General features: G+C 37.9%; 1 protein-coding gene and 1 long non-coding RNA gene across 3 annotated transcripts in view; one reads left to right on the top strand and one right to left on the bottom strand.

Annotated features, from left to right (window-relative positions):
- The first annotated feature begins 1,689 nt into the window (after positions 1-1,689).
- LOC140127459 (uncharacterized) lies at positions 1,690-17,627 on the top strand. The gene is made up of 3 exons (XR_011854995.1): positions 1,690-1,781; positions 2,786-2,896; positions 17,548-17,627. It is a non-coding gene; the product is annotated as an uncharacterized lncRNA (long non-coding RNA).
- The window catches only part of ONECUT1 (one cut homeobox 1), a 36,731-nt gene continuing 25,835 nt past the window's right edge, over positions 15,348-26,243 (bottom strand). For both annotated transcript variants that reach the window (XM_072148196.1, XM_072148197.1), the window contains one exon: positions 15,348-25,986. In XM_072148196.1, coding sequence (XP_072004297.1) covers positions 25,700-25,986 — 287 coding nt within the window. In that variant the 3' untranslated portion in view covers positions 15,348-25,699. The remainder of the gene's footprint in view (positions 25,987-26,243) is intronic.

Genomic DNA, 26,243 nt, shown 5'->3' with positions numbered 1-26,243 from the left:
ATCATGTACCAATATTATTTGAGCGCTTCTTGCTCACCTCCTTTGGTTCCTCTCTGCTACCCATTGGTTTGAAGCCTGAGTCCATTTAGGGTATGTCGCCATGCCACTCTCTAGCCTTCCGCTGCTGCCGCTGCCTCTGCATGCCGTCCCCTATAGTGTCAGGGTCAATTATTGGATGTTTTAGATGCTATCTAGCTTCATTCTGTCACTCTGTCATGGCCATGCTGTTGGCCATAATTTTGGCATAATGGTGCATTTAAGCAGCCTCAGAGGCATCCATGCATGCTGCCCCTGCTGTTTCCTGTCCATTTCCGTGGTGTTTCCATCCTTTTCTGAGGTTCCCAGGTGTTTGGCCAAGCTTCCCTGTGCAGAGCCTTGGTCCCCTTGAAAAATGCTCGAGTCTCCCATTGACTTCAATGGGGCTCGTTACTCGAAACGAGCACTCGAGCATCGGGAAAAGTTCGTCTCGAATAACGAGTACCCGAGCATTTTAGTGCTCGCTCATCTCTATTCCTAATGTGTCTCTCAATTTTTTAAGTTTAAAACTCCTTTAAACTCTCCACCTTCAGTCCATCATTCCTTAATTTTTCCATGTACAGAGCTGTATGAGGGATGGTTTTCTGCATAACAAATTGTAGTTTCCAGTGGCAGTATTTAAAGGGATTGTCAGCTTTTAGCAAGTAAGTGATATGTTTTATGTAATGAAGTTATACAATTTTCCAATATACTTTCTGTATCAATTCCTCATGGTTTCCTGGATCTCTGCTTGCTGTCTTTCTAAAGAAAGCTTCTATGTTTACTTATAGTGGATAGAGATCTGGCCATGGCCATGTAATGTCACACAGGTGCACAAGCCGTTAGTATGACAGAGAGTAATCAGAACTGTGTGATAGTAATGGCTCGTGCACCTGTGTGACATCACATCACCATGGACAGATTTCTATCTACTAGAAGTAAACTAGAATCAGGACAGCAATCAGATTCTAGAAAACCGTGAGGAATTGATACAGAAAGTATATTGGAAAATTGTATAACTTTTCCTTACACAAACCATATCAATTATTTGCTGAAAGTGGACAACCCCTTTAATATTCCATGCTGTGTACTGGAAAGCAGGAAAAAAATTCTAAATGTCATGATATTGGCATCAGCACCATATTCATGTGGGCTCTGTATTTACGACTTTCACTCTTTATTCCAAATGACCTCCACTTTGTCCCTTGGGTTGGTACGATCATGGAGATACCAAATTTATATAGGATTAATATGTTTTAATAGCTTTTAAAAATGAAAACCTTTTGTAGAAATTTTTTTTTTCATTTCTCCATGTTCTGACTCCAATACTACTGCATGCAGACGTTTGTACAGTATAATTTTTTACAGGATGAGATGAAGTTTTCATTGCTTCCATTTCACATACTGCACTACCTTTTCATCACTTTTTATTCAAAATTTTATGAGTTGCAAAATGGGAAAAAAGGGGCACTTCTAACATTTGGACACTGTTTTCCGCTCCCGGTATAGATCAGGACTTTTGGGACATGGGGATACCTAACATGTTTATGATTTGTCTTGTTTATTGACTTTTATATGTGTTCTAGGAAAGGGGGGTAATTTAAATTTTTATATATTCTTTAAATTTTTTTTCTTTTCTTTTGTTTTTACTCTATTTATACTGATTATAGGTCTGACTGCATCAGCAGTATTGCAGTATATGGCAGTTTTAGTAGTGATCTCTAAGCATCTGCCTCCAGCATGTCCTGCTTGTCCCACTTTAAAAAGTAAGCTGTCTACTTATTATGCCATATTTCCTAATTTTATAAACACCCTAAATATAGCCCAAATTTTGGGGTTTGGAACGGAATGAGCATTATGCAGGTTTGAGACTTCATTTGGTGACTGCTACACCATTGGCTGACACACGCAGAGGCTCTAAATTTAAACTAAAAGATAAATCCTAAAAAAATGGCGCATTGTGAAAACCACAACCCTTTCGGAATTTACCAACGAAATGGTGATCATTACAGTGAAAATGTCTTTTTTTCTACAAATACTTAAATTCTGTGTCCAATGAGTAGTAGCCAGATGACGCCACTGTGAGAAACAAATGCTCTAGTTACAATAGTGTTTACTAATGTTAGCAACATCCTACTTGGTCATTAAAAGGGTATTCCCATTTCAAGAAATAAATATTTTTGTCTGTATAGTGAAAAGTTATATATTTTCCACTAGCACATTGTAACAAATCTGCAGAAACTATACAGCCCCAGGTCTTACAAAGACCCTAGGATGTCATGGAAACCAATCACCGTTCCCTGATGACGTCAGAGCAGTAATCTCAACCAAGATGGTACATTAAAATGTAATGCTGAAGATATGACTTGAGGGCTGTCAGTGCGGTGCGGTCGCATCGTGGAGATCCGGCAGTGATTACGCAATATTCTCCTACAGGTCCCTGCTGACAGGGGTGTGGTGGGGGTGTGTTGGCAGGTCCCTTCATGAATAAAGCCGACTTCGAGCACAGAAGATACGCGGATCCCACCTCTTATTTGATAAGAGGTCGGTTCGGTTACAACCAAGTTCCCCAACATAAATTTTTTTAAAATTGGCAGATAAAGAAAGAGGCTGGGGAGAGGATTATCAGGGGCATATTTGTTGGGGGTCGTTGGGGGTGACAGGTCCTCTTTAAGCAGTTTCTGGAGTGTAGGTAAGAGGAGTGTAGGTAAGTATTTGTAGATGTTTTTTACTTTTTTAAAATTAAAGATTTCCTGTAACTCTTTTACAGACAGCCCATGGATAGTGTAATCTCCTCAGATAGCTAAAACATGAAGGAAAATATTATTTAAGTACAGAAACAGTTAATCGTTAGTCTTCTTATCTGCTCTGAATGATTTCAGTAAGTATACTTTACTTTAATATTGTCACATGCACTTTTAATTTCTGAAAATAAAAACTGTTTGAAGGTTTAGTTACCCTGTAAGTCAGTAGAAAGCTGTTTGGTGTCTCCTTATCTATCAGTTATCAGTGTCATTAGAGGAAGGAAAGCAGATTTATAAATACTTCTAAATGAGAGGCAGGGGAAATTATTTAGTTGTGCTTTAAGTCTCCTTCTTTGGATTGACATTAAGGGGGAGATTTATCATTAGGCAGGATTTTGCTCAGATGTCTATATGTTAGACTAGCAGGTTTCCAACAGTCTGATTTATAGCCCGGTGTATGTGCAGTGTTAAATGCCTTCTGATGTGATCAGCTGTGTGTGCTCTATGCGCACCTATGTTTGACATCTGCTCAATTTCTGCCTTTTTGCAATGTTTTTGCACAGGAAATTCTCAGATAAACATACACATAAAATTGAGCAAAAACTTTAAAATTGAGCAAAATCTCCCCCCTATAGTAGCAATGGACCCACATACATTAAATTAATATTGTTATCATGTTCTGTTATTGAACAGTTTTTTATATCCTTACCATTATCTTAATATTTTCAGTTGGTGATGTCAGTGTTGTTGTCAGACCACTTGGTGGCACTATCCACTGAACTCTTTGTGCTGTAATGCTACAAACATCAGAGCGTATAAGCAGAAAACAAATAAAACATTTGTCTTTTACCGTGTAATATATGTTGTGTAATGTGTGTGCTCATTACTAAAATGTTTAGTAAGCATATAAAAATATAAAATGAAATATTTGCAGCTGAGGAAATATTTATTTAATTTTGAGTTATTAAATAACGATTATCTTAACCCCTTCTGCTTCTGGATTTTTGGCACTTGATTTTTTCCTGCTATATTTGTTAACCGTACGGGATAGATATATCTATATTTTAACAGATCAGGAATTTCTGAATGCAAAGACACTATATAAATATCTATATTTATATAATATATATAGATATAATACATTAATATATATAATTTTGATTATAGCTTTTATTTTAACTGTGATCTAGAAAAATTTAAGATTTTTTTTATCAATATGGCGGGACCCATAGACCCATCTAATGAGTTAAGAAGTATGTCCCACAAATCAGATTTATTCTGGGACTCCCAGATATCAGGAGAACTGAATTCCTTCAGCACTCTATATAAATTGATTTCCGGTGCAGATACATTCATGACAACTGCTCCATTTTATTCTATGGGCCCCTGAAACTCTTATATGCGGCAGGCCTATACGAATGAATGGAAAGATGGCCATGTGCGTTTATTACTCTTCTAATAACAACTAAGTTCTGGTGATTACTGTGGTTTCTAGTGGCAAGATCCCCAGCCATCCGACACTTACCAGTATAATAAGGATAGGGGTTAGGTGTTAGTTGTGCAAAGCCCCTTTAAATATTTGCTTTGTTGTGTACACATGAATATGACAAAGTCTAAAGGTAAGTTTTTAGGTTTATAAATCTTGTTTTATAAATAACAATTATTTGGACCACATTCGCTTTTTGTTTTGTTTTTTTCTCTAGAAACAGTTCATGCCCCATTAACCCAACACATTCCAAATAGAGGTTTTCTTTTCTGAAAAACCCAGGTGAGCTGGAGGGTTCCAGCAGGGCCAATTTTAGACAAAGTGGGGTCCTGGGCAAAACTAAAAGTGAGGCCCCAAAATAAAACTATTTTATGAACAGTCATATTCAGTAAGAGGCTCCTTTTAGCCCTGCACAATAATAGCACCTTACAGTTTCCAAACAGTAGTATGGTGAGATACTCTGCAATATGGGATTTAAGGAAAATTTAAGAGAAGATGTAGAGGAGATAGTCCAGGTATCAGATGTAATAATCATGATAAGCATTTTAAGCATGACGAAGGTTACTCAGCCAAAACATTACAGCTTGAACTGAAGTTCACAGCTTATTTCATGTGGACTGGAGTGCAGCTATTTTTTCTAGATAGATGTACATTATAGATATACATTATAGATACATAGGTAGATAGATAGCTAAGTAGATATACATCCCCAACCCCTGATCCCCTCCTATATGTGTCCCACTGAATTCACAAATAAATCTTTAAAAAGTGCCTACACCATGATCAGAAAATGCTGACAACATTAGTAATGACTGACACTACATAGGCTGACAAACTAGTAGTCAGTCAGTGACACAGACATGAGTGGCTTCTAGTTACTTACAGGTGATGGTCTGCTGCATCAGGAAGAGGACTTCATCAAAACTTCTCCCATCACTGCTGAATTCTCCACCAGATGTCTTCAGCTCTGTCCAGCACATTTCCACACGGTGCCCCTAAAAATACCACAGTCACTTACAATATAATGTCACATGGATAACAGTGCTTTTATACATAATATTATACATGCATTGTGTTTTGAAACCAAGTGCAAACACACAAGGCAAAACAAATGAATTACCAGACCTATATCCATAACTTCTGTTCAAACCTCAGTTAAAAAAATTGCGAACGGATGTTTAATTTATCAGTTATTTTTTTATGTCAGAAAAACACATGCATAAAGGATACCTGTCAAACTGAACATAACTGATTTGGCATGCTTTATGCAGCACTGCGTAATCTGTAGGCGTATATATATATAAATAAATAAAGAATTCTTATTATAACAGATAAAGTTTACATTCATTTGGATTTTTTAATGGAGGTAAAAAATGGAGTTTTGATTGGTAGTGTGAACCTAGCCTAATAAAAGTAACAAAAGTTTTTTTGTGTAACATTAATTAAAATGAACATAAATAATAACGATTAATAACGGTATGTAAAACACATGTTCCTAGTAACACAACCACAGTCTATATGAACTATATCTGAATGACTATAAAAATACATATGATAGTTTAAAAGAAAAAAAAAAGGAAGAGAGGTGGCTGTAGGGCAATCAGTGTTTGTAATAATATACATGGATGAATATCTGTTGTTAGAAAACATAATGAAAATAGTCGAGCTTCTGCAGATTTATTCTCTCGGCCATTTCATCCAGGGGCCATTTCCTTAGAAATAAATTGTCAAATAAATAATTGTCAATAAATAAATTGTCAAATGCATCTGGAGTATCTTCTCCATGAGCACATGCTTGTTTAGACCTAAACGCTTGGTTCTGTCAAGTGGCAACATGTGTTTTGCTGCATTAAAAAGACCACTTTTACTATTAACACATTTGGGGAGGGGATATTCCAAATGCTCATGAAATGCAACTCCCCTTCATATTGTGGCCCCATCTCATCTCCCCCTCATATTGTGGCCTCTCATCTCCCCCTCATATTGTGCACCCTCATCTCCCCATCATATTGTGGATCAATCTCATCTCCTCCTCATATTGTGGCCCCATCTCATCTCCCCCTCATATTGTGGTTCTGTCACATTTCTACCACATAGCGTGGCCCCTCATCTTGTCCTCATATTGCTGCCTCTCACTTCCCCCTCATATTGTGACCCCATTTCATCTCCTCATATTGTGGCTCTGTCAGATTTCCACCTCATATTATGACCCCCATCTCATCTCCTCCTTATGTTGTGGCTCATCACATCTCCTTCCTCCCCACATTGTGGCCCCTTTCATCTCCTCCTCATATTGTGGCCTATCATCTCACCCTCGTATTATGGACCCTTCTCCTACTCCTTTCCTTGTTTTATGTCATTAAAAAATAAGAACTTACATAAGTACTTACCTATTCATGTTCCCCAGCAGCTCTCCCCAATTCTTCTTTCTCTGTTGCTGCTGTATGCATTGATGCTGACAGAAAGGATGATGTCATCATACGACGTCTGCAGATCTCTACACACAGCTGCAGCAGGGAAACAGTGATGATGCAAAGAGCCAATATTCACACAAATACAAAATTCTTAAATACACTTAGGACTGCAAATCAACACATTCTCTGATTCAATGTTATTAACAAATATGCAGATATTCACAGATATATTTCTTACCTGTCACCATCAGTACTGATGTTGTATGTTTGGGTTGGAATTTGACACTATCATAAATTCAGTCCTATGCTTGGGCAGGTCTTCCTGTCTGGTTAGTTTCCTCTCACATGAACACAGATCTTCTGTACCGCAGGAGCAGGCGGAGTGGAAGGAGGCACTATAGACAAGATCAAGATCTTCACCCAAGAAGGCAGGGACATAGCAGTGCTGAGTGTGTGTTTGGTTAGGTGAGATAGCAGAACTGAGAGTGCTATTATGTCTTATATCCATCTCATGACTCTGATCTGTCTCACTTCTCTTTTCTATGGGTTAGATATTAGTAGAATCTTCAGATGATAAATTAATGTGTAGCTAAACCCTGTACCATAATAATCTAAACATAAAATTTTATAAACCAATGATAACAGTATATTCTTAAAAATGAGAAAAACTCAAAATGCACATCTCCACAGCCCAGCACCAGCAGGGCACCATTACCTGCAAACTTCTTCTGATGTGGTGCCATAGAAAGGCATCACATCAGAAGAACTACCCATGAGCAATGTAAAAACTTAACAACTCAATATCGGACCTTGCACAACCAAAAAAATCACAATGTACATGTGCCGACACACAATGCATGAATCAATATAGCACAAAGAAGAAAAAAGGCCAAAATAGTAAATATTTAGTAGTATATAATAGTTGGCTCAGCCAGGTAAGGTTAACGAACAAGGTTAAGGTTAACCAACAACCAAACATTCTCTTGCGGTGAATAATTCCTAAACCACCCCTAATAATCAATCAATTAAAATAAATCACATGCGGAGTACCAACCAATATCAAATAAGTATGTGAGCTGCATCAATCTGTACAGAAATAATGTTCACCAAACTGTTGGACATATAAGATGCAAAGAACTGGAGTCCAAGCACTTTCATACATTACAGGTCAGTAGGATAGTGGAAGGTACACAGATCAGCATCAGGGTAGTAATTCAGCGGGGTGGTTAGTGGTTATAGAGGAGGTGGAAAAACTTTCAAAGCGGTCCGGCGTATTCTTCCCCGGACCGCCCTGCTCGCTCCGTAGGCCGGTAGATTTGGTTTTTAAAACAATAATAATTTTTTTGGGGTTGGTTAGCCAAATAATTTTTGCATTTTTTGTTAACAAATAGTACTTTATTTTTTATTAATTTTATTTTTATTTTAACATTGGGTGCAGTTTGCTATCATTTTTTTTTATTTTCCCAGTAGCTTGGATTGACAATTGGGGGACATTCAAAAGGCCACATTCAGCAGTTTTCTTGTATACAAACCCTGAAATAATTCCAATAAAATGTGAAACACTAGGAATTGCGCTTATGTCCCTCCTTAAGCCACCTTCATACCAAGTGGGCGTGGGGGGGTGTGAAGGGGGCATGCTCAATGGTGGAGTGACACTCACTATAGCCAGTGACCATTCAGGCCTGAAAGTTATATCGCAATTCTATGCCAGGCAGGGTCTGCTGTAGAATTCTACGCCAGTGCAGCTGCCTGCCTGGTACAGCAGGTGCAGTGGAGGGATGGAGCTTGTATCAGATGATATAGCTCATGATAAATCTCACATTTAAATGGGTAGAATGTGATCTGTGAAGTTCACTGCAGAGTGGATCTTGGTCAGATAGGATAGCAGAAAATATTTTCATGTAGACTGACCCTTTAAACAGCTAAGGAAAATGTTTAGCTGTAAGTCCATTGCCCATAAGTGAGTTACTTGTGGAATTTTGTGGAATTTTCTGGACAGAACCTAGAATCCTTGAGCTGAACTCAGCATGCCCATCCAGTTCAGTGAATCTAAGTTTGATATAGCAAATCTTGGGTTTGCAGCCAGATCTTGTTGCAGTGAACGCAGCGGCTTATTTTGGCAAATAACATATTTAAATAGGAAACAGAAAAGTAAGTGTGCAAGCCTTTTGGCAAGTGTGCTTTCATCCTAAGTGGTGCAGCGTCCAAAGTGGGATCCAAAGATCCATATTCTGTATCTAAATAAGCAAGTTTCAAGGCTTCGGGCAATTGACAATATGGAGCGAAGTTTGCTGCTCCTGGAGCACAACTCTCTTGGTAAGATGGGTGTGGGGATGGAAGTATGGAGGTGCAGAGTGAGGGGGCAGCAAGTTGGGTAACATGTAGAATGCTGCAGCAAGAAAATGCCTCTAGCATCAAGGGAACTGTCTGATCCAGTAAGAAGGGGAATGGGAGCACAGACAAGGTCAGACAGGTGCATACCGAACAGTGGGGCAGATTTATCAAGAGTCTGAAAGTCAGAATATTTCTAGTTGCCCATGGCAACCAATCACAGCTCAGCTCTCATTTAACCAGTGCTCATGAATATTTTAAAGGGGAGCTGTGATTGGCTGCCATGGGCAACTAGAAATATTCTTACTTTCAGACACTTGATAAATCTGCCCCAGTGTGTTGTTTGTCGGGTGCTCGGGTTCGGCATGTTGCGGATCGGGTTGACCGATAACTAGAAGGGGCTGGTGAACATCCAGCGGTCATGGTCCACATTGGCACCAATGACAAAATAACAGGTAGGTGGAAGGTCATTAAAAATAATTTCAGGGATTAAGCCATAAGTTCGGACAAGGACCTCAAAGGTAGTTTTCTCTGAAATACTATCTGTACCACGTGCCACACCAGAAAGGCAGCGGGAGATCAGGGAGGTAAATAAGTGGCTCAAAAGTTAGTTTAGGAAGGAGGGCTTTGGGTTCATGGAGAACTGGGCTGAGTTTGCTGTCAACTATAGGCTCTACAGTAGGGATGGGCTGCAGCTCAATGGGGAGGGTGCAGCTTTTTTGGGGGAAAAATGGCTAGAAGGTAAAAGGAGTGTTCTCAAACCAGAGACTTGGAGGAGGGCAACTACACTTGTGCAGGGCAAGAAGATTGTGTGTAGGTAGGGAACTGAGAAGAGTCATGGTACATGGGGGAGGAAGGGGGGTTGAGATAAGATTGGGGAATAAGAACAAAAGGAATAGGGATAGGGAAAACCATATAAAATATATGTATACAAATGCCAGAAGCCTCACAAACAAAATGGAGGAACTGGAACTCTTAATGTTGGAGCGCAAATATGATATAGTGGGTATCAGTGAGACATGGCTGGACAATAGCTATGACTGGGCTGTTACTATAGAGAGTTATAGTCTTTCTATATGTTAAATCTTGCCTCAAGCCCGTCCTGTGACATGACATTGACGCAATGACGCAAATGAAAATGTGGAGTCCCTATGGGTGGAGATAAGGGGAGGGAAAAAGAATAATAAAATATTACTGGGGGTTTGTTATGAGGCTCCAAATATAATATAGGCAGCAGAGGAAATGCTGATAAGTGAAATGGATGCGGCTTCAAAGCATGGTGAAGTACTTATCATGGGGGACTTCAATTACCCACGATATTGACTGGGGGCAAAAACCTGCAGGTGCTTCAAAGGTAGCAGGTTCTTGTCAACAACAAAAGACAATTACCTGTCGCAAATAGTCCTGGAGCCAACAAGAGTGGGGGGCACTGCTGGACCTTATAGAAAACCAACAGACCTGACAGGGTATCAAAATTACATGTTGGGGGAAACCAGGGTAATAGTCACTACAATATCATTGATTTTGTATTACACTTTACCAAGAGCATTAGTAGAGGGGCAACAAACACTCTAACCTTCAGGAGGGCAAATTTTCAACACTTCAACAATGTTCTCAAAGACAAAAGCACCCAAAAGAAATGTGACTTTTTCACAAATATTCTAAAAAAAGGCCTGTGAGAAACACATACCATATAGGGAGCATAAGAGGAAGAAGAAAAAGCCAATGTGGTTAACTAGTATTGTAAGGCGAGCAACAAGCGAGAAAAATAAGGCGTTTAAGGTGCTAAAACGTGAGGTGCTAACTATGAGGCATTACAGGATTATAGAGAGAAAAATAAATCCTGTAAAAAGCAGATAAAGGCCACAAAAATAGAGACTGGGAGAAATATTTCCAAGGAGAGCAAAAATAATACCAAATTATTTTTCAAGTATATAAATAATAAGAAACTAAAAACGGAGAGTGTGGGCAGTCTGAGGAATAACCTGGGGATCATGGTGGAAGGAGATGAGAAAGAGCCAATCTACTGAATGTCACCTACTCGGCTGTCTTTACCGAGGAAAATTCCCTGGTGGATGACACGATTAGGAATGATGTAAATTCTCTTTGGAATGTCAACAATTTAACCAAGGAAGAAGATTTCTAATATTTGAGGATTCCCTAAGGACTGATTCTGTTCCACAGTATTGGCGCATAGCAAATGTGTTACCAATATACAAAAAAGGATCAGAAAGTGAACCTGGAAACTAGAGACCTGTGAGTCTAACTTCTGTAGTGGGGAAAATATTTGAGGGGTTTGTTAGAGATTTTATCCTGGAGTATCTCATTGTACATAACCTTATAACCCAGTATAAGCATGGGTTTATAAAGGGATCCGTCCTGTCGGACTAATCTAATTGGCTTCTATGAGGAAGTAAGTTCCAGACTGGATCTGGGGCAGGCTGTGGATGTTGTATATCTGGACTTTTCAAAGGCATTTGACACAGTGCCGCATAAAAGGTTGCTACATAAAATGAGACTGCTGGGACAATCTGTGTTTTTGGCTAAATAATTGGCTTAGTGATAGAAAACAGAGGGTCATCATTAATGGCACATTCTCAGATTGGGTTGACGTTACCAGCAGAGTCCCACAGGGGCCAGTATTGTAGTGGGTTTACACAATCAAGTTTCAATATTTGCAGATGATACTAAGCTGTGTAAAGTAATTAATACTGAACGCGATAGTTTAGCATTACAGAGGGACCTCTGTAATGTACAAATGTACAAATACCTGAATGGGCAATACAAGGAGCTCTCCAAAGATCTTTTTATACCTAGGCCTGTGACCAGGACAAGGGGGCATCCTCTACGCCTAAAGGAGAGGCAATTCTACCATCACCATAGACAATGGTTCTTTACTGTAAGAGCAGTGAGACTATGGAACTCTCTGCTGCAGGAGGTTGTTATGGCCGACTCTATGTACATGTTCAAGGGAGGCCTGGATGCCTTTCTGGAGAGAAAAAATATCACAGGTTATGGGGATAAAACATTTATTTAATTCTTAAAAGTTTTTCAGCCTTATATACTATGATACTATGATGCACATGAAGTGAGTTTTTCAGATCAGACTCGCTAGTGGGTGACAAAGTTGAAAGAGGTCTGAGATATTGGGGGTCATTTACTAAGGGCCTGATTTGGGTTTTCCCGGGACTTGTCTCTGGTTCTGCTTCCAAATCTTAATTCCAATAAGGAAAGACAGAGCTCTTGAAACTTGGGCGATTGCTGTTTGATGAAACTCTGCTTCTTTGGTAAGCCATCACTGGGCCAGGGAGAGGGAAGTGCTTTGACAGTTTTTTTGAACTTAGCCAGTTGTATTGTCTGTAACAGCCAGCTCCACTGCAGCGGCCACATCAACAGTTTCTGTATAAAAATATCACCATGCAGGGGATTGTGGATGTGTCTGATATGAATGGTGAGAGGAAACAACAAAAAGTTGAAGGGTTGTCTTTTACAGTATGTTGTATGTAATTTAGTCCTGTAATACACATAATTAATGTATATAATAGTAGTGGGAATAACAGACAAAATTATTTACTGTGTACATAGTGATATAATAACATAATGGTATAAGGAACTGCATTGTATAAGACACACAATGATAGCACAAAATGTGTCTTCAAACAAAATAGAGACACAATAGAGGCACAAGAAACCAGAAGCCTACATGGCTAAACTTGGAAAAAAAACCCACTTAATTTTGTATGGGTGCATGATTTATATTTACCAACTACATCTAACCTGCAAGTGAAGATAGGCCCTTAGATGATGTTTACTGTATTAAAGTGGGGCAGTCTGGTAAGAAAGGTATGATGTTTCTGGATGGTCACCCTCATCAGGGGAGGATTAAGAATACCATGGTCCTTGGGCTGTACAAATATTATAGTCCCTACAAGTTTGGAACTCACTTCCTACACAAAGTGTTATTATTATTATTATTATTAAAGTGGGTACAGAAATGTTTCACTCTGTTTCATTGCAGCCAATTGGTAAGATCAAACAAGTTCTTTTTTTGGCTCATTAATGTACACCCTGCACCCCATCTTGACAAAAAATCAAAATGTAGATTTTTTTGTAAATTTATTAAGAAATTTACAAGAAAAACTGAAATATCACATGATATTTACATGTGATCAAAGTATTCAGACCTTTTGCTGTGACACTCATATTTAACTCACATGTCACTCCTTCATTGGAGTCCAGCTGCGTTTAAATAAACTGACTGAACTTGACTAGGAAAGGCACACACCTGTCTATTTAAGAACTCACAGCTCACAGTGCACGTCAGACCACAGAACTCATAGACAGAATGGTGGAAAGTCACAGATCTGGCCAGGCTACAAAAGAATTTCTGCAGCATTCAAGGTTGCAAAGAGCACAGTGGCCTCAATAATCCTTAAATGGAAGAAGTTTTGGACGACCACAACTCCTTTCTCGACCTGGCCGTCCAGCCAAACTAAGCAATTGTGGAAGAAGAAACTTAGTGATATATGTAAAAGAGAATTGTGGCTGAACCAAAGAGATGTAGGAGGAGATGGAAGAAAGTTCCACAAAGTCAACTATCACTGCAACCCTCCACCAGTCAGGAAGCCTCCCCCACTACAAGACATATGAAAGCCTGCATACAGCTTGGTAATAAAAAGCACACAAAGGACTTCCAGACTATGAGAAATAAGATTCTCTCATCCGATAAGACAAAGATTACATTTTTTGGTGTTAATTCTAAGCAGTAAGAGTGGAGAAATCCTGGCACTGCTCATCACCTGCCAAATACAATCCTAACAGTGATACACGGTGATGGTAGCATCATGTTATGGGGGTGTTTTTTAGCTGCCGAGGCAGGATGACTGGTTGGAATTGAAGGAAAGATAAATATGGTCAAGTACAGAGATGTCCTGGATGAAAACCTCTTCCAGAGTGTTCTGGACCTCAGACTGGGACAAAGGTTCACCTTCCAACAAGACAATAACCCTAAACAAAGCAGAGGCTGCAGAACAACTTTGTGACCATTCTTGACTGGTTCAGCCAAAGCCCTCACCTAAACCCAATTGAACATCTCTGGAGAAACTGGAAGATGGCTTCCACCAACATTCACCATCCAATTTGAAGAAAGAGACAAAATATCCCCAAATCCAGTTGTGAAAACTTGCTGCATCATTCCCAAGAAGACTCATGGCTGTACCAGCTCAAAAAGTTCTTCTGCTCAATACTGAGCAAAGGGGCTGAATACTTATGACCAAGTGATATTTCAGTTTTTCTTTTTTAATAAATTAGCAAATGTTTCTTTTCTGACAAGATGGGGTGCTGTGTGTACATTAATGAGTTAAAAGAGAACATTTTTATCAATCTTACCAATCAGCTGCAATAAAACAAAGAGTGAAAACTTTAAAGGGGTCTGAATACTTTCCGTACCTACTTTATGGTACTAGGAACAGGCTTCTTGAGGAATGGAGGATGAAACCTTTCTGCTTGCTTTCAATTTGCCGTTTCAGGACCTTTGAAAGACCTTCCAAGAGGCGGAAATGTCTCTTGTTTACATGTATATTGAGAGCAGGAACGGATGTACGAGGAATTCATGGGCGAAAACCCTTCTCCTTATACAATTCTGTGTGAATTTTGGGTGGACATGGGGCTTGGGTTAAAAAAAAGCCTATATTATAATCCGCAATTGACCCTGATAGTTACTCATATGAGGCCTCAGTATAAATGGACACCCATACCTCTAATACTTACTCCTATGTGGTGAATCTGTGTTTAGGCACCCATTCACTAATAGCTACTCCTATGATTAAATCTTCATTGAATTTAAGTTAAATGATAAAAACATTAAGTCTTTGGGACTTGTTCTTCTGTACTTTTAGTGTGAATGTCCCTTTAATAGTTGTCTGTTTTACAAACTGTTTTACCTTTATACCAGATAGTATATACATTTACTATATTCTACTTTGGCAATTAGTAATTTTTTCCAAGCTGGAGAACTGATGCAGAACGAGAGTTTTCTTTTCAAGGAAAAAAAAATGTAGATGGCAGATCTAATTCTGTATTGCCTCAGATCAGCACTATCTCAGCCTAACAAATAAATCTTTATGTCAGAATTAAATACACTCTGGAAAGGCCATTTCAGCTCTTTTGTAAGATTTTTTTCAATTGTGTGCAGTGATGGATATCTTTCGATGCTGGGTGATAGCTGCAGACAGTCATTTATAAAAGGCTGCAATACTACTAATTGTAAGAAGTGTTTTTATAAGTGGCATACAGTAGGACGGGTGTAAATAGGATACAATAATGAATACAAAGAAAAAAAAGAGTAAACAACACAGATACATTGATGAAATTTATTTCGTTTTCTGACATCAAAGTAATTGTCACTGCAAAATGATGCAGACTTTTAAATGTGCCTTGTCGATGTCAGAACAGTTTCCAAAACACAAGACTTTGTCGCACAGTAAATCAATGCACAGTATTTTACAAGAGTTAATGACACATCACATCTGCATTTCAGTAATATGGGAATTATGGACAAAAAGAACCCCTAAAATGAAATCAAACACAAAAAAAGACAAATCTAGATGCAAAAGGTGAAGTAAAGCTGTAGAAAAACTGTAGAAAATAATGCATCTGAAAACAGTATTTATTACAGCCCGCATGTGAAAAGCATTTGGATAGTACATAGCTAACTGCAAAGATCCTTGGTCAGTTCTATAGAATGTGGTCTATTGTAGGTTTCCACTGGTGACATATAAACTAGACCATTAGATTACATTGATTCCAAAAGGCTGATAACCTTCTCGTCCCAAGAAATATGTTTGCCAGTTTCTTATTCTTGGTGAAGAAAATGACCATTTTACCACTATCCATAGAAAAATAGATATGGAAACAGCCAAGTGCTTAAACCTTCCATTCATTCTGTGTCTCCATATCTACAAGTCTACAGAGAGTAAACTCCTGCAATCACAGGCCCTAGTAGTTCTTCTGATCAGTGATAGCTGTTATGTGCAAACACAATCTCAAAAATAAACAATGACTACCATCCAACTGGTCCCCTCCTTACTGCCAAATGTGGTGAAATGTATTGTGGAGGTTGTGCTTTCAAGTAGCAGTCAATTGCTGATATTAAAGGAAACCTACCATCAGGAATCTACCTATTAAGGTTCCCTAATCAGTTTTATTTAATCCTCAGATGTTGCAAAAGCTGATATAAACTTTATCTAACAAATATGCTAGTTATTGGCAGAGGCTACTGGGGAGTGGAGTAGCCTGTCCTGGGTGTGGGAGCAAAGGGTGCTCCACACCCCAGTAGCCTCTGCTGTCCCACCTGCTTTTGTTTGTGTACAAGCTGTAGTCACGGCAGCTTTTTCAGTGCTCTGTGCCTGCGCAGTAGCTCCTGCTTCAGTTCTGGCAGCTGCGACAATGTGTGGCTCTGCATAGGTATGAGTGTATACAGAGCCTTGCATTTGCAGAATTCGAAGAAGCCCGCAATGAGACTACAATTTGTGCACAAGCAAGATCAGGAGTGCACTGAGGACATGCAAGGAGGCAGGATAGCAGAGGCTACCGGGGCATGGAGTATCCTGTCCTGGCTGGCGGAGCAAAGGCTGCTTCACGCCCCAGTAGCCTCTGCTGTCCCACCTGCTTGTGCTTGTGTAAAAACTGTAGTCATGGCGGCTTTTTCGGTGCTCTTCACCTGCGCAGTAGCTCCTGCTTCAGTTTTGGCAGCAGCGACAATGCGTGGTTCTGAGTGAATGCAGAGCTGTGCATGCGCAAATCTCCGAAGAAGCCGATGGTGAGACTATAGCTTGTGCACAAGCAAGATCAGGAGTGCACTGAGGACGTGCAAGGAGGCAGCGCAGCAGAGGCCCCGGCAATCTACTCCATTCCCCAGCAGCCTCTACTGAGAATTTGTATATTTGTTAGATAAAGTTTCTATCAGCTTTTGGAACATCCAAGGATTAAAGAAAACTGTTTAGGGATGAGGAAAAGAAGGAGCAACATACCTCAAGTTTTGAGAAGGTATAACTGAGCAATGGGCCTGCATTCTATTTTACACCTATAGGTAATCCCGCTTTTGTACAAATAGTATACATATATAGTATACTGAAGAATATAATTAGATGTGGAATCCTGTTGTGGACATGTAAGACAGTGGTTGCACCATGAATCATGTGTAGCACATATTAAATCATATATTGACTTTTGATATCTGATGGAAATAAAAGTGCTAGAAATAATTTTTATCTGCTAATAAATTATTGGTGATTAAAAAAACGTAGTAAATTGTATGTTTTTTCTACAGTAAAATTAGAATTAACTTTCATAATTGCTTCACCTTATTTCTACATTAAAAGAGACCCATGGAATCCTGTAGACTAGCAATATACTATCAAAATATCTTTCATGGAAAGGGGGCATTTAATTGATCAGTTTTTCAGATGCACTTTTGTGATTATTTTCACTTTTACTTTATTTTTCACCAATGTTTTGTTTTACTTATTTACACAGCTTTTATTTTTTTTTTACCTAGGAAGCAGTCCAGCTGCCGTTAGTTACTGGTTTGGTATCGTCAAAGCAACCAAATGAATGATCCGGTCCATAACATTTTTTCCTCCTCCTCCTCTGTAAACCACAAATTTCAATTTAGAATGACCATTTATTTATAAAGTTGAGCAAATATCGAAATACAAGTTTGTTTGTCGTCAACATTGAACGCCCTCTTCTTTCTATACCCGTGCTTATGGCAAATTATACATACTTATATATACAGACATAAACAAATCAATGCAAAAGAAACAAGTCACAAATGCCAGTGCTTGATTAACATTGAACAACATCTGAAATATTCTTTGGATGTGCAGGTCATACCCACAAAGTACCCCCTAAGAAATAAATTAACAACAAAAATCCATAAAATGTACATACATACATACAAATGACTTCTTTTTGGTTTTGATAACAATACCTTCGTCAGTACAAGGTATAGGGATCTGGCAGTGTTTAAAACACACGACAATGTCTGCAAAGATTATTCTTTATACACCCTGCACAGTCAAGAGAAAAAACATCTCTCCATCATTTCATCTTGGCAGACAAATAAAAAAAGATTGTAACATGAAACTTTGGTTGTTTTTAGACGGACTATATACAGACATTGTTAAAATTACATCATAAATTAAGCATAGATTACATAACTAAAATCAAAATGAAATATTACATTTTCAGCTTATTAAAAAGGAACATAAAGAATGTGGATTACATTGATTTTGTCTTGGTTTTACCCTGTAAAAAAATTGTATATCAAACACAAAGTGTCCTTGTTAAAAAACAAAACCCTACATGAAAATCCTCATTGCATTAAGTTGCAACCTGTCCTGACCCAACCCCTTCCTATCCTGTGGGCAAAATCATTCAAGAGCGAGAAAACGGAGAGACTAAATAATAACAATAACATAAAATAGGCCTAAAATAAATACAGATTATAAAGCATTTGAATGAAGGTTAACATTTACCAAACTAGTAAGTTCTGTCTTATCACATAGACTTTCTATACAACATTACCCTAAAGTTTTCTTATACTATGAGGTATTTGAAGGAATTGGTAAGAGAACTGCACGGCCTGCATCCAGGCAATAGGTACTCAAAGCGATTGGCCAAGCGCAGGCAAGAGCATAAGAGAGAGCATGAAAAGAGACTGCCGACAGCTAAGTCTAGCTAAAACTTTGGTTCATCAGCTAAAAGAGTGAAAAATAAAAATCCTTTGGTATCGAAGAGATGTTCATTGCATGGTTGCACTGTAAAAGCACCACGGTGAAGAATTAATCCTTTATCAGTATTATTATTATTATTTAATTAGTGGCCTTTCTTAGAGGCTGAGGTATTCAAAGACATATAAGGTGAGATAGAAGAGGTCAACAGCGGTTTAACACTTTGGTATAAGCAAGGCACTCGTCCTTTGAGTTTACAAAGTCTGCAACATTTTTGCCTAAAGCTTTGTTTTTGGGGTTTTTTTTCAATGAATTTGGTGTGTCTTTTGTTTTACAGAAGGAATCAGATGACCCCTAACCAGTAATGACCATGGTCTGGCTTATAGTTGGTTACTTAACCATCATCACTTTAGTTATAGGTGAACTATATTTCTTGTGACTGAATTTGTATTTGAAGGAGCACAATGGATGATGATCGTCTATTTTGGAGTAGACATTTTTAAACATCTAAAATAGACAAAAAAGAAACATTTCTGGCATTGTATGAAAAAGAAAACTGTTGTCCTGGATTAGAAAAAAAACATGACTTTTTTTCCCTAGAAACAGCTCCGCCCATGTTCATGTATCAGGTGTTAGAGCTTAGGCTTACATCCGTTAAAAAAGTAAAGAACAGAGTTTTAACGTATGGTAATAAAAATCCCATTGTCATCAATGTAAATTTTATGTCATCTGTTATATTTTGTCCAGGCAGGTGTCCGTTATCCATACATTTAGTGGATGGAAAAAATGACGGAGGCTGCAGTACTTTTCCTCTGTTTGGATAAGGATGCCTCCCAAACTGACCATAACGAATGACATAATATTTACATTGATGTCAATGGGATTTTTAACTGATACTTTAAACCTCCGTTCTGTACTTTTATTTTTAATGGAACAAAGCTTTTTAGCGGTTGTATGAAAATAGCCGAAGGCTCTATCAATGTTAAGAGCGCAACAGTACAAAACCACATTCAACATATGGACAGGTGTGGTGATATATCTAAAATAAAGCAGACACATTTTAACTAATCTTGCACAACCCCTCCAAAGAACAGTTTACTTTGTATGAGAAACTTGACTGCAATTTCATTGGCATTGATACTTTGTGTGTGATATTTTTGTATTTTAAAATGTCAATCCCAAACTCAGTGTATTTTTTTTTTTTTGAGAAGGAGGAGGATGGGAGTGATGAGCCAGACCATGATCACGATAGGCCATCTGGTCTCTCTGCAATTGAGTCCATCAGTCTCAAGGGTGCTTTTTAGCACCTCTGACCCTGAAGGGGTTAATTATAATATTTATGAAAAAAAGAAAAGAGTTATATCTCTCAAAGGTCAGGGGTAATGGGTCAGGAGTCAGAGAAAGGTCGCCGAGTGCCTTTGGCAGACGAAGGCCGTGCAAGAAAAAAATCTTTGGTATTCTTTGGTATCATCAATGTGATTAAAATCACGAAATGGAAATTGAGTGAGGTAGCATCTTTGGTTCACACTATAAATAGTCGATCTTTACACTTTTTTTACACACGGAAGCAGCTATTTCTTTGCTTCTTTGTCCTTTTAGGAAATTGTTACCAAACGTATTGTAAAGCTAACCACACCACAATAGAGCAGAAGGTCAGTACAATGAAATCAGCCTGACCCCTGTGATAGGAAATTGAACGCACCATAAACACTAATTAGGCAACACAGCCAAAGTACTTTCTCTTTGTTTGCTAAATGCATAGATTTTTCCCATTTTTTCTTCCTTTATAACATTGATCTTGTATGAAAAAAATTCTATTGAGTGGACTTGTCCTAAGACTCTTTGGTATTCAAAAGAATGCAATATAAAGCAGTACTGACAAGAATATGACATGATGAAACAACAAAAACATACATAGAGAAGAATAAACATTTGAGATTTGATAGGTTTTTTTTTCTGAAAAGCAAAATGTAATGTGGATTATTTCAGAAGAACTTCACATAAATAAATCATTAACCTAAAATGACCCATTGTGTAAGATGATAACACAACTTTAAAGGTTATGTCCTGAGGTCTAAATAATATATTATGGTATATGACTTTTAATTTGTATGATTATCGTTATAAGAAACTATATGAGTTCATTTGTTAAAGGGGTTTACCATGACCGATTATTATTCTGTTGGTTCACACCACTCGTAACAAGATTTAAGTTAGATCCACTTAAAAAATGCTTCTGTTTCCAAATGTTCCTGTTACAATTATTATCGTGCCCTCCAGTATAAGAGGCTCCTTGCAGGGCACCAACTCTTATTGGTTGGGCTGTGTGATAGCAGGAATCCCTCTGCTGGTCACAAAGGACCCATTAGGTAGACTTTCTAAGATGACATCATATAGAGCAGTAGGGGGCGCCATAACAAGTATGTAACAGAAATATTTAAAAAGGGGAACATTGTTGAAAATTATGCCAATTGAAAAATGTATGCTTTTAGACCCTACATAATAACATGATATTTACTCATGGGGCAATCTATTCAAGGCATTGTCTAAGAAGAGTAAAAAGATTAGGCTCCTTTTCCAAAAATTGTTACCACTCTTGTTCTTGGTCTGGTTCTGGTATATAGTAGCTAAGTCGCATTCAAGTAAAACTGGCTCAAAAAAAGAAGGTTTTTTTTTTCTAATGTCAGACAATACATTTCAAAGAAGCAATTCTAAGGATTCTAGATCCTATCGACAATTTAGTGCAGCAGGTAGGAACTACACATGCAGTTTTTCTGCTCAACTGACATAATAAAGAAAACCCTTAGAGAATGCTGCAGTAAAAAAAAATGAAAGATGCTCTAAAACTAATTGAAAATCGCACATATAAACAAAGCAATGTGTGACCGTGAATTATTGAATCAATAAATATTCTTAAACCTTTGGTTATAGCATGAAGAAAATTTGGAAGAAGACCGTTACATAATAGGGCTGTGTGTCCTGATGGTAGTTTTCTTGGAGTGGAATGCAATTCTTAATAAGAAACACACACATATAATAACTAGATTTCGACAAATTCAATTTTGCTGAGCTGCAAATTGTCAGAGGGGCTGCAATCCATAGAAGAAAAACGAAATCTTCATGTGTTATGTTAGGATTTGTCAAGGGTTTGTCTGAGGATGTTCCACACAATTTGGTCAATGTTATACAAAGGTTGAAATCTATTGGAAATCCAAAGCATAAATGCAAATTCTGCTGATTATACATTGACACAGGGCCAGCTATAGATTTGTTCTGCAATATGTGATTAAGATTTATTAAAATCTTAGCAACTTTTCTGGTAATATGTAATATGCTGCAAATATTCGGCACCCAAATCCTGATGGAAAAGCCATAGCCAATTTACTCCCTGTAGCTGTAATTTTATTATTATTAATTATTTATCATTGTCATTTCCAGATGTGTTTAGAAGTTACAATTGTATTGAATGTTGTGTCAAAAAATGCTACAGAGTCTGCATAATTTTTGACACAGTGAGGGGCATATATTATTTTAGTGGTGATTTTCACTGTGATGTTACTTTGTGGTGAAAATAAACTTCTGCCAAAAAAAACAGGCAAAAGGAGAATAATATATATCCCCCAGTATCACTGTGGAAATACTGCAGTGGCACATCATTATGTGCTGGTCCATCTAATGACCACAGTGCTGGGGAAGGGAGTCCTTGCATCATAGTGACATATGACGCCAGGAGTTTGCCAGTGGAACTGCAGAGACAACTTGATCGTGATTTTACAGATCAAGCATGGCCATGTGTTGCTGGCCTTACAGTTTTATTATGAAGCTTCAATTTAGGAGATCATTGCATATAATCATCAGAAAAGTTAAATATTTTTTTTTATATACATTCATGCACACATACATTACAGGACATCAACCACCAGGATGAAGGATTGTAAACCAAGTACACTGACATACTAGTGTGTGCACCCTCTGGCAGGATCTGCTCTTCTTTTAGCTTCTAATGTCCTGTTTTGTTTTTTTTTTAAGATTTTTAATTATGCTAATGAGTCTGAGGGGCTCCAGACTCTATTAACATCTAAGAAGACTGGAGCCCCTGATGCTCATTGCATAATTTTTAAGCCTTTTTTGACTTAAAAGCAAGGGCATAGGAAGCTTTAAGAATATTGGATCCTACCAAAGGGGGTACGCACCAGTATGTCAGTGTGCTTGGTTTACAATCCTTCATCCTGGTGGTTGATTTCCTTTAAGACCTGTCTGTGTACACATTGACTGGTTAAAGAAAAAATTGAGGTGTATCTATGACAACTGTGTTACAAAATGGTGATAGCTGTATATTGTAATCTCCTAACACATCAGCAAATAATACAATGACAGAAGCACATGCAGCACATAGTAAAGAGATATAGAAGACCACTCAAAATCTTTAGCCTGATGCTTTGTCCACAGTCGGCTATGAACTTCTATGTGAAAGTGTGGATAATTTACATTATGAAGTTTTTCTCTGCTTTGTTTGTAATGTTTTGTATTTGGGGTCTGTACAACCTCCATGGAATCATTCTTGTGTATGGAGTACAGAGGAGGGGCACTTATTTTGAAGCACGGACAATTACAGCTGTTATGAGTAATTATAGTTGTCTTGAAAATGCATACCAGTAGATCATCATTGCTATTAGACAGAACTCTTTGGTATCAGCAATGAATTTACTTGTTGCACAACAAAACATTTACACTAAAAACTAGGCCAGTGTTAGAAAACTGTCAAAATATTCAATAAAAATGAATATTTAGAATTGTGCAACTCTAGCTGTCTTTGGAATTAGACAAAACTGCAATGGTCAAACTAAAATAGTAATTGAACGTTAGTGAATGTAAATGGTTATGATATTACAGCTGTGCAGTCTCTAATCTTGGCCTACAAAGCAATGTCATTTTTAATAAAGTACATTGCATAAGGCAATAATATAACAGGAGGACAGTAAGTAAAGTAAAAATGGATGAAAGGCCTCTCTACAGGCAAGAGACAGGAAAACAAGCTTTACCTAAATTACTGAACAAATTATCATTGCTGATTATTCAACATAAACCAACTCACACAGTAAAGGCTGTTTGTAAAGTGAACACACCAAAAATCCCTGCTACCTTATCTGAGAGAAGTGTATGATAGAGAAGCTGAGTTCTGTGATGTGTAGGTTTAAATGATTTGGGGCAGTATTTCTTAGCAAAAAGCAGAGTAGATAGTGACATGACTCCTAGTAGAGTCAATGGGCGACATTATTACCCCACCCAGACGAGATGATTGACAGATCTCCCGAGGTATACACAGAAGACTGTCAATCACTTGTGTGTGTAAGCAGGCCTCTCACAGTCTTTCCAGTTCTGGCATATACTCACAAGTCATGCTCCAAGTCATTTAACCCAACATATCACATTGTTCCATGTCTATCCTCCATCACATCCTACTTTAAGATGGTGTAGAAGAGATCAATTTGACAGGTTTGATATAAATAAATATATAGAAGGTTTAGGCAGCCAGTAAGTATTCTGCAGTTGTGTAGCCAGCGGTGGAGACCCTTCTGACATTTATACTTCTACATGTTTCTACAGCAATAGCTACTGCTTGTCTAAGCCTTGCTATATAGAGTAAGTAAAAAAATAGACGGTGGGCTTTGGAAAACATTTTACAAATCTTTGGTTTGTTGCCATTGCTCTTTGGATGCTGCTACCATGTGAAAAAAATATCAGAAATTCTTGAGATAAGGGCACATATATACAGGTATACTTCTACAACAAGAGGGAACTGTGTTATCCAAGGTTTTAGAAGAAGAAATAGGAAAACGTTCCACTAATTATTGCAAATTACAATATTTTGCTGTCTTTAGTAAAAATAAAGTTAAAGGGGATGATAAGGTTGTAAACTGGGTACAAAAGAAAGATACAGGAAACAAAAATAGTTTAAAAGCCACAGTCATACTCCCATACATACAACCACACACACTGACTCATATTCACCCACACACATTTATGGTTAGTATACAAAAGATTTGGACTCTGGCTTTGGAACTGAAAATCTTTGTGCTCAAGCAGATTGTAGCCTTAGATAACTACATTGTGAAACTAGTCCCTATTATTTGATTGGCTTATAAATAACAGTCCTGTTTATAATGAATGGTTGCGAGTTTTCATTTTTATCTAGTAAGAAATTAGAATTGTTTATACCTACACTTCTTCATACAACATTATGTAAAAATATCACTGGAATATTAAAATCATTGGAATAAAACACCTGGTCTACTACTCTAAACATGTTCTTTGGTATGTTGCACTTGTGGGAGAGGCTGCGTCACTATTTTCTGAAGAACCCTTAACAAACAAAGAGAATGCACAGGTCTAGGTGCCACCAGTCATTTGAACACCACCGGCAAGTCTTATAACCGCTAGGCTCAAACGACACAATTACACTCAGTTCCAATGAACTCAAGACGACTTGAAGGTCACACCATATCCCAACATGTTGACAAGTTATGACCATGTTCCTTACCACTGGATTGTATACAGTACTGGTACACCATACACCTTCATTTTAAAATGTGTGGTGGCTATGAAAACCCATATCAGAAGAAGTCCATTCAATGACAAGAGACCACGATGCTCCAAACCACCAGACAGCAAACTACGGTGAAGGTGAATATGATGACTGAAGGTGTAAGGCCAGTGGAATTTTGAATCATTATTATAATTTTTGGTTTTTTTGCAAGTCGTTCTCCTGAAAAATGTCTTGAGAATAAAAGTTCACCGAACAGGAGAAATGAGTCTTTGGTTTCTTTGGATTTATAAATAATTTTGGTTTGAAATAGTTCTGAAAGTATAAACCTGCGATTGTGAGGTCCTTGTCCTTTGTATTAAAGCTTTTCCACCGAGGTTGTAGTTCTTATTTTATTTTTTTTTTATTTTGTTTTTCCTTTGTTTTTTCCTTCATGCTTTGGTACAAGTGCTTGATGAAGATGATGTGTTTCCCGAGCTGCCCTCATCTTGCCACTTATCTAGACTTCTTCTACGAGCATTCATAAAGAAGTTGCTGACTGTGCTGAGCTCCAAGCCAAGCTGCTGGGAAATAGTGATCTGTAACTCTTTGGACGGGCGCTTATTTTCTTTAAATATTGCATGGAGAGTCCTCCGTTGGACATCTGTGAAGACCAACCTTGGTTTCTTTGGTGTATTCCCTCTGTCTTTACCATGATCTTGTTCTTTTCGTTTACATGCTGATAAAGAAATATGAGGAAAAAGATTTAACTTTCAGAACAATATTACATTCATCAAATTACAGATATTTGCATCATACTTCTTAAGATAATAAAGGCTTGTAACAGGTCACATCTGTGATACACAGATATTACATTTGTCCTACCTCTGTAAAATGCTTGCTTGTCCTTCTCTACATTACTTTTGACATTATAAGGTGAAGAAGAATATACACAAGTGCCATAAAATAATAATATAAATTAGATATATATGGAAA

The sequence above is a fragment of the Engystomops pustulosus genome, chromosome 4, assembly GCF_040894005.1.
Source record: "Engystomops pustulosus chromosome 4, aEngPut4.maternal, whole genome shotgun sequence".
NCBI lineage: Eukaryota > Metazoa > Chordata > Amphibia > Anura > Leptodactylidae > Engystomops > Engystomops pustulosus.
Note: the sequence above shows the minus strand (reverse complement) of the source record. Positions and strands in the feature narration are given on the sequence as shown.